At 38.0% G+C, this 13679-nt stretch overlaps 1 protein-coding gene across 8 annotated transcripts in view; it reads left to right on the top strand.

Moving 5' to 3' along the window:
• Positions 1-13679, top strand: part of LOC128317058 (alpha-2-macroglobulin-like) — a 33044-nt gene that overhangs the window by 12269 nt on the left and 7096 nt on the right. For 5 of the 8 annotated variants that reach the window (XR_008303556.1, XR_008303555.1, XM_053239668.1 and 2 more), the window contains exons 18-33: positions 154-379; positions 465-591; positions 2494-2615; positions 2703-2754; positions 2875-2958; positions 5996-6172; positions 6279-6354; positions 6515-6671; positions 6777-6851; positions 7091-7253; positions 9592-9782; positions 10001-10216; positions 10481-10602; positions 10842-10923; positions 11041-11109; positions 11274-11379. Coding sequence is in view for 6 of the 8 variants with exons in the window: in XM_053239668.1 (XP_053095643.1) it covers positions 154-379; positions 465-591; positions 2494-2615; positions 2703-2754; positions 2875-2958; positions 5996-6172; positions 6279-6354; positions 6515-6671; positions 6777-6851; positions 7091-7253; positions 9592-9782; positions 10001-10216; positions 10481-10602; positions 10842-10923; positions 11041-11109; positions 11274-11379 (2045 nt within the window). In the remaining 2 variants the exon portion in view is untranslated. Of the gene's footprint in view, positions 1-153; positions 380-464; positions 592-2493; positions 2616-2702; positions 2755-2874; positions 2959-5995; positions 6173-6278; positions 6355-6514; positions 6672-6776; positions 6852-7090; positions 7254-9591; positions 9783-10000; positions 10217-10480; positions 10603-10841; positions 10924-11040; positions 11110-11273; positions 11380-11464; positions 11598-13679 lie in introns of those variants that run through there. The other 3 variants (XM_053239671.1, XM_053239669.1, XM_053239667.1) reach the window with 1 other exon arrangement.

The raw sequence follows: 13679 nt of genomic DNA, 5'->3' as shown, positions 1-13679 counted from the left end.
TACAGTGCTTCTGTATATTTATGTGTTTTTTTGTCACCTATTAGCAGGTATATTTGTGTCTGCTGTTGTTGTAAAGATAAGCTTAACTAAATTTTCATGAATAATGAATGCTCTCTTTTTGATATTAAGTTTGAGTGTCATAATTATCCACAGGGACACTGGATCAGTACAGCTTCCTGTCACTGTTCCTGACACCATCACCACTTGGGAGACAGAGGCTTTCTGTGTGTCCTCTATTGGGCTGGGACTGGCTCCTCCTGTTCAGCTCACTGTATTTCAGCCCTTCTTCCTGGAGCTCTCGTTGCCTTACTCCATTATCCGGGGAGAGGTTTTTGAGCTGAAGGCCACTGTCTTCAATTATCTTTCCAAATGCATTATGGTACTGTAATGCCAAGATTTTATCTTTACAAGTATTGTGTCACTTAAGATGCACAGAAAATTAATCACCTGTGCCTCATCAATAGGTTAAAGTGACTCCAGCCTCTTCCTCAGACTACACTCTGGAACCCTCTTCTGATGGCGAGTATTCATCCTGCCTGTGTGCAAATGGCAGAAAGACCTTCAAATGGACTCTGATTCCCACTGTGCTTGGTTAGTCATAAAACTCTTTCAAAGTCTTTCATGGAGGTCTATGTTTGTGCCAGTGAAAACCTAATTTGATTGTTAACACAGATGTATTATTAATTTTGGTAGAGTGCATGCCAATTTGTGCTCGTTTGATATTTTAATATTCATAAAGGAATGTACATGCCTGGGGGTGTGGGTGTGGGGGGGTATATGCATGTGCAACACTGCCTGCTGAGACCCACTTTTAGGACAGACGCAATGCTAAAACGACATTTTCCTGCTTGAAATGTTGCTTAAATGGTCTAGTTTAATTTCTCATAACCTGATTTTGTGGTATCCTACTTTGCCCAACTACGAACTAAATGACAGTGATGTAAAATAGAGGTGGCAGTGACTGTTTTTTTAGTCTTCCTGACCACTGCCAAATGAATTCTGACTTTTTACACTGCACATGCAGTATAGAATTTTTGTTTCATCAGAACTACTTTAAAAATTAAGAAGCCCAGGCCTATTGAAGCTTTAAGCATTTAAACAAAATGTTACATTTTGTAAACAAAATTTTATGTGGAAGCTTAAAGATGTTATTTATTTCAAGCATTAATAACATAGGAATAAAAGAAATTGGTGTTTGCTTCAATTTCTTAGCCCAGGGTGTGGGGATGCTTGATTAACAAATGGGGTAGTGGAAGAACTTCTCCTCTTTTGTTTCATTCATTTATTTTACAAATTAAGACATTCAGACAAGCCACATTTAAATTAATAGACTAGATGTTATTTTAGTCTTTTTCACTATCCTGACTGCACTAGAGTAGCTCAGCAATAAAAATGGATACATTTTCATGTCAGTCTACCTCTGCTAAACAAACTAGGGATGTGTATGCTACTTTCAAGTATAGTACAAGTATACTGAAATTGTATACTTGTAAAATGTACTATTCTAGACCCCTATTGCGTAGGCTACTAAAACTAACCGGGTTTCCGATTACAGTTATGAATACCTTTCATGTAGCCTTTAAACCTACCAAAAAGTCTGTTTTCTAGGTTGGTCAAGGCTTTAGGTTGCAGAAAATTCATAATGTTCGTCTGGGGTCGTTTGCTCAAAAAAATTTGGGAAACCTGTCTTAGCCTATTTATGATCATTGTGAAATTTACCAGACAGCAGATGACTGAAAGCAACTAACCTAATTAGCTAATTTATAAGAATTCCTTAGAAACCAGAAATGGCAGACAATGTGTTTTGCAGGGTTATTTATATTTTATGGGTTTGTGTTGGCTCACTTTCTTTATTTTTTTATATTCATAAATATGTGTCAGTAATATGAAATGACTGGTTTTCACGAATTTTTCTCAATGGTATTCTTATTCTATGTCCTAGTGAACTATCATGAAGATGTGTTTTTGATAGAAACTATAAGTCACTCTGGATCTGCTAAATGGGCATCTGCTAAATGCTGTAAATGTTATAAAAATAAAGTAATTAAACTCAAGAGTGTATTTCATATATAAAAGCGCAGTAATCCATGCAAATTATGATTTGAAGTCAATCAAGTCGAGGTTTACATTAGTTAGTCTTATTATGTGTAAATTGATACACATTCAGGGGCACGATTAGGATACAATCGTTTTTCCAAATGCACAAAATTTTTATGAATACCAAATTTCTTGTGTAAATGCTCACAGAAATGATATACGAATAAATCTGTTTGTATCCAGCTTGATAACTGAGGCCCACTGACTGTATACACACTCCTCTCCTAAAGGAAAGAAAGATGTTGAATTGATTGGATATTGCAGTAGCTCACCTAACTACACCTCTTAAGTATTCTAACAAAACGTGTTTTTACAATGTAACTGTACTTTGTCGTAAAAATATCAAGAACATACAATATTGAGTTGTCTGCTGCAATGGATGTTATTATGCTACAGGAGTCTTGAAAGTGACAGTGAGTGCAGAGGCAGAACAATCCCAGACTGTGTGTGATAACGAGATTGTGAGTGTTCCAGAAAGAGGCCGTATTGACACAGTTACACGAAGCCTGATTGTACAGGTTAGTGTCTTTAAAATAAGCATAACCTTACATTTGTAAACCTGTTATTTATTATGTTATGATCTAATAATACTATTTTCCCTTTAGGCTGAAGGAACTGAGAAGACAAAGAGCCAGAGCTGGTTATTATGTCCACAGGGTCAGGCTTTCAAATATTTTTGCATTTTGATTCATATCAAGTCTGGTTGGTTGAAAACTGGTGCACATACTATGTTCTACTGCTCAATAATGATAGAGCTGCCTTTTATCTCTCTCACAGGCAACAGTGTCTCTGAAGAGTTGGAGCTGATTCTTCCTGAGGATGTAATAGAGGGATCAGCACGAGCTTCTGTCTCAGTACTTGGTAAGACAGAAGAAATTAGGGTAAATAAAAGAACTTTGCAACTTTAAGGTAATTTTTTGTATTATATACTGTGTATAGTCACCTGTGTATAGTTCATTCCTGTGTGGTTGCCAGATTTGTCTTAAGTAGAGGTGTCCAAGATGGGTTTTTTCAGTAGTGTCTAGACCACCTTTGAACACTATAGAAGAACAATACAATATACCGAATACAATATAGCTGCAGTGGCCACAAAAAGTATTTGGATACTTAAGCAACACTTACAATTGTATGAATTTCACTGGATTAGAAAACATGTCAAACCAAGTGGCAATTATTTGAAAAAAAAAAAAAAAGATACTTTATAAGGCTTCATTACAGATCACAGTTACAAGGTTTTAGTATTTAGTTTGCCATTCTATGTTTCACGGAACTTCTTGACAGCATCTGGGCATGGAATCAAACAGTTTCTGTAACAACTGTGATGGAAGTTTCCTCCAGGTTTCAACCAATAAATCTTTCAGTTCATCCATACTAGAGCATCGACAATCTGCTAATTTCTTCTCCATTTCTTCCCATAGAGGCTTTATAGGGCTTAGATTAGGGCTTTGGGAAGTCTTCTTTTTAAAGGCAGCTGGTCTGCATTGGATCATTATCCTGCTGAAAAATTTCTTTGCTAATTTTTGCAAGCTTGCATCCAGACTGCCTCTGTACACTTCACTGTACTCTGATGCCATCAATGAACACAAGCTCACCAACACTACTGTAGGAAAATACATTCCCAGCCACATCCGTGCTTTCATACCCTTAGTGCAGTCTGTTGGAATTCTTCTCCTGTCTTTCTCCAAACAAACACTGTACCATCAGATCAGTGTTTGTGACTAAGAAGAATGAAGGAAGTTTTTTAAAAGAATTACCGACTACATCTTAGTGCACAAACTACTCAAAACAGGATCAACGAGCATGGGTACAGAGGAAGAGTAATGCGGTGAAAACCATTCATCAGCCTCAAGAATATGAACGCAAGGGTGAAAATTGCAAAAGAACATTTGGATCAGATGAAATAAAATTTTTAGATGAATCCAAATTTAACTGGCATGGATCTGCATTTGGTGCAACTTCCTGCAGATAAGTTACCACCCCACTCGGCATCTCTGTCAGGGCTTTTGTTCCATCTGTACATATGCCCACACTTTTTATCCACAAATGTCCATGTGCTATAACAAAGCTGTCCAAAGTGTAGAAATGTCCTCCCCAGTTGTCATGGCTTCCAGAGGTTTGCAGGCAGTATCTTCCATAATTGACTCTTCATGAATGTACCAGATATATACCTGCAGTTGAGCTACACCTGCTGTTGGCAATTGCCTCTCTGGTTATAGATTGAGTGCTTCTCAGCCATTTATCCATTTTTTTAGCTTGCGTGTCACTTAGCTACTCTAACTAGCTGTGTGAGAGAAATGCTGGCGATAAATTATGTGCGAATGGATGCATTTTTCTGAAGCAAAAGATAGTGTAATTTGATTGAATGCCTTTTATTTGACCTTCAGAACACTGTCTAATATAATGTTTGCACACTAGAGGGTGCAGAAGTTTATTTTTGCCTATGAGAAATACATGGACTGTATTGTAATGCTTTCTAGAGTTGGATAAAATTAAATGAATGGATTTTTGGGCGTACCCCCATTGTCACCTTGCATACCACTGGGGTGCTCATAGCCCAATGTGGAAACCACAGCTTTAAGGTAACTGTCTTCACAGCACCACATATAAAGATTAGTGTCTGCTATAGAGACGTTGGCATGGTGCTGAATGTTTTCCTACATAAATCCCTTCCTAACTCAAAGCTCCTGGGAGCATAAGACCACAGGCTTTAACAGCTTCTGGACAAAGTCTCAGCATTTTCATGGGTGTTCCTCGCCCAGTGTTCCACTGCAAACCTAACCCATCCTAACTATCCATTTCAAAAGAAGTATGATAGGGACCAAAGATGAATTCCACCCCAGCAAGTAATATCTGAGCTTCTCTACCACCTATTAAATAGACTGTTGCATAATTGGGAAGCAACAAATTACAGTACGGCTGATTTCAATTATGCCTTTCTGTCTATGTGGCTGCAAATCCATCTGTCCATCTGACTTGGTTAGTCTTTCAAGTTAGATAATTCAGTCATGTTGCTATGGAAACCAAGCTGGGAATGAATTGTCTGTAATACCCTAGAATGGTTTTCACCTGGTTTTTGGTGTGGGGTTGGGACCATGTTGCAATGTTGCTTTCATGAGCTGAGGCTTTTCTCTTTCCCACTGTAAAGCCAAGGTAGTTAACAACTTCTAGGGCCAAGACAGTACTTTGTGGGGTTTCCGAGTGGTACTGTGATTTACACCATATGCAGATATCATTAAGATATGCAGGTGCTCCATGGACCCCAAATGGCAAGACCACTGTACTAGAAGCTCAAGGGTTCAGAATGCTGTCTTTTCCCAGTCCGTGGAGCTAGTGGCACATTCAAGTGTCCTTTAGTAAAAGGTTTGTATACGTGGACCATGGGGTAGAATGGAGAGATTTCAGTCAGTATTTGATCATCACAAAAGTGTACACTTCCATCTGGCTTTGGGACAAGAACAATGGGGCTGGACGATGCATTCTGAGAAACATAGCATTTGCCTACCCGGTTTCTCATGGCCTCTTGGCAGACCTCCAATATGACTGGAGTCATGATTTTCCCAGGTGCCTTAACAAGGAGTTTTCTCAGGTCCTAGGTCTGGTGCTGTCACAGATGGCTATTCAGCTTCATGCTTTTAAATGAACAAATCATAACTGTGCATGCAATGTCTTTATCTCAGGAGCATGCAAATGCAACAATAAAATGCTTTTTACCATACCTAGTCAGCATTCTATAAATGTTTTTCAATTTTTAAATTGGAACTGGTGCAATGGAGCTTCTATATATTTAGAACAGCTCTAATTTTTCATGTGGTCTAAACTGTTCATTAACTGTATGTTTTTGTCATTTCCAACATCATTTAGCTAAATAGATAAAGAATATTATTGTGTTCTTTTGTAGGAGATATACTTGGCCGTGCATTAAAAAATCTGGATGGGCTGCTAAAGATGCCATATGGGTGTGGTGAACAAAACATTGCTCTCCTTGCCCCCAATATCTACATTCTTCAGTATCTAGAGAGCACTGAGCAGCTCACCACAGCCATCCGTGAGAGGGCTACTGGTTTCCTTAAGAGTGGTTCGTGGGATTATCTTTCTATTTTTAATATTTTAAGGCTAATAATAATCATTCTAAATAGATTTTTTCTGAAATAACCAGAATAAAATCGTTTTACTTTACACAGGATACCAGAGGCAACTTAACTATAAACATATAAATGGTGCATATAGCACATTTGGCAGGGGAGAGGAGAACACATGGTAAGAATTTCTTAATGAGGTAAACAGGTAGTGTTGATGATACAAGTTACACAAGATACAGCCTAAAACTTATTTTCCTGAGAATTTGTTAGTTATTTTTAATTATTATATAATTCTCAAATGTATAAAACTATTTTTACAAATAAATCTCCATCACCAGGTTAACTGCTTTTGTCTTGAGGACGTTTGGCAAAGCACAACGTTACATCTTTATTGATCCAAAAAACATTAACAGTGCAAAGCAATGGCTCATAAGGATGCAGAGATCAGACGGCTGTTTTATAAGAAAAGGTAGTTTGTTCAATAACAGAATGAAGGTATGTATGCTACTCAGGCAACCCTTTACTAACACATATCTGAATAAAAGTATTGAATTTCTGTGTTTATCTACATATCATGCATATCGTTCTAATCTACTGTAGGGTGGTGTAAATGATGACGTGACTATTACTGCCTACATCACTGCATCGTTGCTTGAATTGGGTAATACAGTCCAGGTAAGAGGATGATACTGTTAAATGTTCACAATCTTTTCACTGCACTGGTAAAATGCATCCAATCTAAATCACAATCACATTAGTTAATTCAACCAGGAGCACACTGATTTAATAAAGTTGTCTTAAATTGTGATTAAATTGAAAATTTGTACCAGCCTTTTTATGGATAAGTGCTGCCTTTAAAGAAACTTTCCAAATCATTGTTTTCTTCTAAATGATAATGTACATTTTGATTGCAGGATCCTGTTGTGAATAAAGGACTGTTGTGCCTCAAGTCTTCTGTTGGTGACCTGGCAAACACCTACACCACTGCACTGTTGGCCTACACTTTCAGTCTGGCTGGAGAGAAAGAAGTTCGGGAGCACCTACTACAAGAGTTAAAGAATGTTGCCATTTCAGGAGGTACTGAATTATTAGAAAAAATTGTGACATTTATATTTATAACAAATGGGACAATCTACATTTCTACAAGTAAAACTGTTGAACGTAATAATTGGAAATGGTAAAAATGCTACTGCAAGCAACTCATGGAGAAACAATGTGTAATGTAGATTTTACTTCACCACATTCTACACAATAAATATGATGCCTAAATATAATTGCCAGCAAGAAAGTGGCTTTCAGAGAAATCCATCTCCATTTACATCCTGCATAGGCTCCAAAGGAAAAGATCTCAGTGAGTCTAACAGAAGTATATAAAGTCCCAGGCTGGACTCTGTGGAAGAGCATAACAGACAGAGGTCACCAGTGGAACTGAAGTCTGTGTCCTTGTAAAACTCTTGACTCTGGTCTGTTCAGTTGCTGCCCAGCGAGCAATATTTTCACTGTGAAGTGTTCCACTACCAACCCCTGTCCATCATGGATGGGCTCCACAGGATTCTTCAGCAGTGGGAGGTGTTTTCCATGTGTCTGCTGGTTTGATCGAGCACTCTGACACCTACTAGAGGTCTGTGAGTGCAGTTCAGACTTTTCAATATCAGTCAGCCCAGGATCAAATTGGCTGAGAGCCACTCTGCATCCTGGGCTAAGTGTGCTACTGCCAGGAGTGCAGTTTCAATCAGCTTACTCACAAAGGAGTTAATTGCTGCCAATTTGAGCAATCGAATGCAAGGAACAAAAGTGCCAACGTGTAGCCTGTGTGTGCAATGCATGTAGCAATCTCAAAGGCCTTTAGCAAAATATCATCTGAGCACCTGCAATCAGTGCTGAATTGACACTTGCGTTGCTTCCTTGATACTCACAGATACATGTGTACCCCAGCACCTGGGGTAGACATGTGTCTATGTGTTTACCTTTAGCCTGTGAGATAGTAGAGGCTAAATCAGATCTGCTCCATGACGATTTGGCTTGGCTGGCAATTCCTCATTGGACAAAAAGGGCCTTCCAGACACAGCCACAAATATAGCATTCTCGATCTCTTTAGATGAGGAGTAGAAGGAAAAATTAGCTCCTGGTTTTGCGGGGCACCCAATGGCAGGTATGAGTTCTGGCTGCATGTGTCTTCTGTTTCAACTTTGTAGATATCAGCTGGTATATCAGATTAATTTGCCCATATTCAAGATATTCTTACTTGCTAAGATATCAGTTTTTGCAGTGTATATATTGGGAAATTGCAAATCCATGATTCGCCACTGAGCGAATTAATCAGAGGGCAAACCACTTGGATATGCAGTGAATTAGAAAACATAGCATGCTACTTCAGGTTGCATAAACTGTTTTCTGGATGATTCACTGAGTGAAAACCAAAGAATGAACTCCAAACTGAATCAGCAGAGGCTTGGCTTCAGTCTCAGTCTGCTGTTGATTATCCCACAATGAAGTTAGTTAGTTATGAGTCAGGCGCATTCCCTGACAAAATACTTTACCGGGGCATGTGCCCCAAACTATAATGGTTTTGGAATACAAATTTAAATGAGTGTTGCTGTTTTTTTCAAGATTTTTTTTTTTTTTTTTTCGTGAGGCAGGATCCTATGTTGGACCCCTTGACACAAATCCTAACAGTACTTTGTATCACTTAACTGCCATTATGATAATAAAAAACAATTCTATGCTATCAGTAATAAGATTCAAGCCATGAACGCATTTTTCCATATAGCGTTGTTCTTAACAAGTTAATGAAATACTAGTTACTTTAACTAAAACTGCAGTGCCTTTTATACAAAACTGCTTAATGTTAGGCACATCATCATCTGATTTAGTGTTACATTTTAATGCCCATGATCATTTCGAAGGTGTCAACTGTGTTTATTCTGCAAGATCACAAGACAGCAGCACAGAGCCAATAATAGTGAAATAGCCAGCTAAAATCACACTAACTAGGCAGTCAAAAACAAAGCTTTGTTAAAGTGAAAAGCTTTTTTTCTCTTATGATCTGTGTGCTCTCCACAGGTCTCGGTGTGTCTCTGAGGCTGATGGTAGCAAGCTTTATCAATTTTTGTTAGCTAGCACAGGGACAAGGCAATGATGCCAGAGATATCTGAGCTGGTATATGATATGTGCACTTCAAAACGCCCTTAATTCAAACCATCTAGAATCCTACATAAATGTATGATTGCCAGGGTGACTCACAGCAGCTCAGGACAGGAGTGTCATGTTTTAGTCTATTTTCCATTTAAAAAAAAATCAAAGTAAAAAGATCTAAATAAAAGATAATAAATAAGCGATCATGGGTTTGTGCTGTAGAAGTGTTATTACGGTTATGCAAACATGTCTTAATTATCTTGAGTCTCTCTTGTTTTAGATGGTCGGCTTCACTGGTCTCAGTCAGCATCAGATGACTCTGAGGCCTTGTCAGTGGAAATCAGTTCCTACGTGCTGCTAGCTGTTCTCACTGCAGGTCAACTCTCTACTGCTGATTTGGGATATGCTAATAGGATAGTCAGCTGGCTGGTGAAGCAGCAAAATCCTTATGGAGGCTTTTCATCCACCCAGGTACTTTAGCTTGTTCTGCAATTAGTCAGTTTAATGATAAATCAATGTTTAAATTTTAATAATAATAATAACCTTTATTTAACCAGGTAAGTCAATTGAGAACCAGTTCTCATTTACAATGACGACCTGGCCAAGAGGCAACATAATTTTATTTTATAAAATTATAAAATTATATAAAATTATAATTTTATAGCAAATTCTTTTTTCTTTTCAATCAGGACACAGTTGTGGCCCTCCAAGCTCTGGCTCTGTACTCCACTAAAGTGTTCAGCTCAGACGGCTCTAGCACTGTAACTGTAAAGTCAGCAGATGGACACAGTCACAACTTTGATGTGAACCAGAACAACAAGTTACTGTACCAAGAAAGATCATTGCAGGATGTTCCTGGCAAATACAGCATTGAAGTGACGGGCTCCAGCTGTGTGTCAGTGCAGGTCAGTGCATCTGACTCTTACTATCTACAAACCTTGTGTCTAAATGAAACGCTATTCTAATTCAGAGAAAAACACTGACTACCCAGTTCCCCTAACAAATATTTTTATACAAGTCTCTACAATTTATTAAACATTATTCAAATTAATTGATTAATGTTTATTATTGTTATTTTTATTATGTGTTTATTCTATGTTTTTATTATATGTTTATTATCTGTTTATTGATTGCTTCATGGTTTAACTTTTTTAAATCCCTACTTGCAGACAGCACTTTTCTACAATGTCCCCACACCTACTGAAACTAGTACACTGAGCATCACGGCTAAGACAGAGGGAAACTGCACAAAATCATTTGGACAAACTTTGTCTCTTAAGTTCACTGTTGGGTAAGAATGAATGCTTGATAAAACTCTGTCCTTAAATGAGAAAACTGTCTTTGGAGTATATGGAAGTACAGTTATTTAGTCATTAATTTAAAAGTTTACAGTAAATAACTCCAATAATAATGACTAATGACTAAACATCTTAAGACACCTGCAGTGACAATAATTATTACTTTATTTTCTATTGTTTTCATTATTGCTATGGATACTCCTGAAGTTATTGACAAACACTTTTTTTCCAGATATACTGGGACACTTAACAGCACTAACATGGTCATAGTGGACATAAAACTCTTATCAGGGTTCACAGCAGATCCTGGTGAAGTAAGGAGTGGCAATGTTGCTAAAAGTTCTGTAATATACATGTCTAGATAAACAAATATGCAAAAGCCTTGCTATTGAAATGATAATGGTAGAATAATCATTACCTTGTTTTCTTAGCTGAAAAAAGGCATTTTGGTGGAACGGGTTGATTCTAAAGATGACCATATTATCATGTATATCAAAGAGGTAAGAGGAGGTTTAAGAATATGTATATGATATTAATCACTATCTATATTGTATATCTATCTATATAACTGCGCTCCAAGAAACATGTATGCTTTATTTATTACACACAAAAAAACAGATATGATGGAGTATGTTTAATATGATGTCTGGTGTATCTCTAACAGCTCCCTAGGAATATTCCTGTCAACTATGAGCTACACATTAAACAGGTGCTTCCTGTCAAGAATCTCAAGCCAGCGGTGATCAAAGTTTATGATTACTACCAAACAAGTAAGAGTTTCCTAGGTTGCATTATTTAAACAGTTACTATAACTGTATTGGTATCATTTACTGATTTCGAACATATTTCATGCAGGTGACCAGTCTGAGACGGAGTACACCTCCCTGTGCGTGTAGAGTTTCACTTTCGAATTGAAGATGCAGAAAATCCTTTGTTTTAGGTTTTGATTAAGATTTCTTGCTGTTGAAATAAAAATACATTTCAAATGCCTAGTGAGTGACTGTTGTGTTGAAGATCTTCACAGTGTGATGGTATAGGCATAATTTGAACAATTTCTCTTCAATAACTTGTGATATATTTTTTTATGAAACACATTACATGTTTCAATATGTTTATATTGAAATATTTCTGATGTATTTAGCAACTCTGGTGTTAATTTGTTGGTCAGTATTTTGTTTAATTCCAATACTTTTGGAGGGGACTGTATATGACACAGTTGCACTGAGTTACTGCAGAGACTCAGCTCATCTAGTTAGCTATCTGCAAGATGACAAATATGGTGGGGTTGATGATGGTATTAGCATGAAATGTGAAGTTTTGGAATTATCTCATTTGGTAGAGATCAAGGAAGGAAGGGCTAAATCCCACTGGCACTGCTATCAGCAGATGTAGGTAGTCAAACAGATTTGTGGCTCATGTAGGAAAACCATTAACCAAAATGAAAGTGGACCATGGAGGAAGAGATGATGACCGTTGCAGGTTAAGAGCTTTAATTTCAAAAAAGGCAAGCAAATCCAAACCATGAACCAGAATCAAGGTCAAAATACAGACAGAAGTCAGACAATGTACAAACAGAGTAAACAAGGCAATAGACAAACCAAAGAACCAGAATTGTAATCATGACCAGAAACACAATAGCAGAACAACAAGGCTTGTACTCTCACAAGTACAAGACGCTAAACATATACTTTGCAATGTAGTGGTGGAATAAGTGTTCTTATATACTGTGGAGTGTGACCGAATAATTGAGTCCAGGTGTGTGCGATCAGAATGAAGGCGACCGTGATAGAATTCATGGTGGATTTTGGGTGTTGTAGTCTTTGGTGGCCATGTTTGTAGGCCATTCTGATTTCTGGGAGTTGTAGCGGCCACACTTGTACGCCACTCTGTGTTACCTTGAGTGGGGAGCAACACTGATTCCGGTGTTGACGTGACAAGGAGACAAAAAAAATGTCAGTTAAGTGAAGTAAATTATTCAGCAATGTTCTAGCAATCAAGTTGTTGATTAATACAATATACTGACATTTGATGTTATGTATACATGATCTTCATAAATAAACAAAGTAAAATACAATTAGAGAATTTTAATTTTTAATTTTTTTTAAAACGGGTGGGGGAATAGGAATGGTCAAATGGTAGTATACACCCACCAGCCACTTTATTAGGCTATAGGTAGGCTCATGCAATTATCCAATCAGCTAATCCTGTGGCAGCAGCGCAATGCATAAAATTATGCAGATACAGATCAACAGTTACAGTTCATGTTCACATCAAACATCAGAATGGGGAAAATGTGATCCAGTGACTCTGACAGTGGCACTGATGTGGGTGAAAGATGGGTTGGTTTAAGTATTTTGGAAACTGCTGAACTGCTGGGATTTTCACACACAGCAGTTCTGCAGGCAGAAACACCTTTGAGTGGGGTCAGATAGGGAATGGCAAGCCTGTTTCAAGCTAACAGGAAAGCTATAGTAACTCAAAGAATCACTCTTTACAACTGTGGTGAACAGAAATGCATCTCAGAAAACACAGCACATCAGATAACAGCAGAAGATGCCGTTGGGTTCCTCTCAAACGTGAACAGCAATCTGAGGGTACAGTGAACATAGGCCAAACAAAACGAGACAGGTGAAGACTGTTAAAAGTTGCCTGATGAATTCATGGGTTGAATGCCACAGCTGGCTTTCAAACAGCAAAGGGGAACATGCATGATCCTGATTGTTTAATCCTATTTCTCACCAGCTGGTAGCCAATAAAATGTGACTACACACACTAAGTGATGCTTTCATTTGTTTATTTGATGTTTGGGGTAGGTCATTAGCAACAGCGCTATATGTATTGTAGAAGGAAATGAACAAATATACGTAATATATTATGCTGTGACGGCAGGCTGGCAGCCCACACACAGAAATCATTCATCGCTCCTCACTCAACTGCTGGCGGGGTGCTGAAAGGACATCACCAGTTCAGCACGCCAATATTTTGGACAGACGGAGTGCGTGTGGCTGCGAGGTGGAGCAAGTTAATGCAGCGCATCTGGAAGCTAATAAGGGCCGTGGCGCGAATCTAC

Source organism: Pangasianodon hypophthalmus, chromosome 14 (genome assembly GCF_027358585.1).
Source record: "Pangasianodon hypophthalmus isolate fPanHyp1 chromosome 14, fPanHyp1.pri, whole genome shotgun sequence".
In the NCBI taxonomy this organism is placed as follows: domain Eukaryota; kingdom Metazoa; phylum Chordata; class Actinopteri; order Siluriformes; family Pangasiidae; genus Pangasianodon; species Pangasianodon hypophthalmus.
Note: the sequence above shows the minus strand (reverse complement) of the source record. Positions and strands in the feature narration are given on the sequence as shown.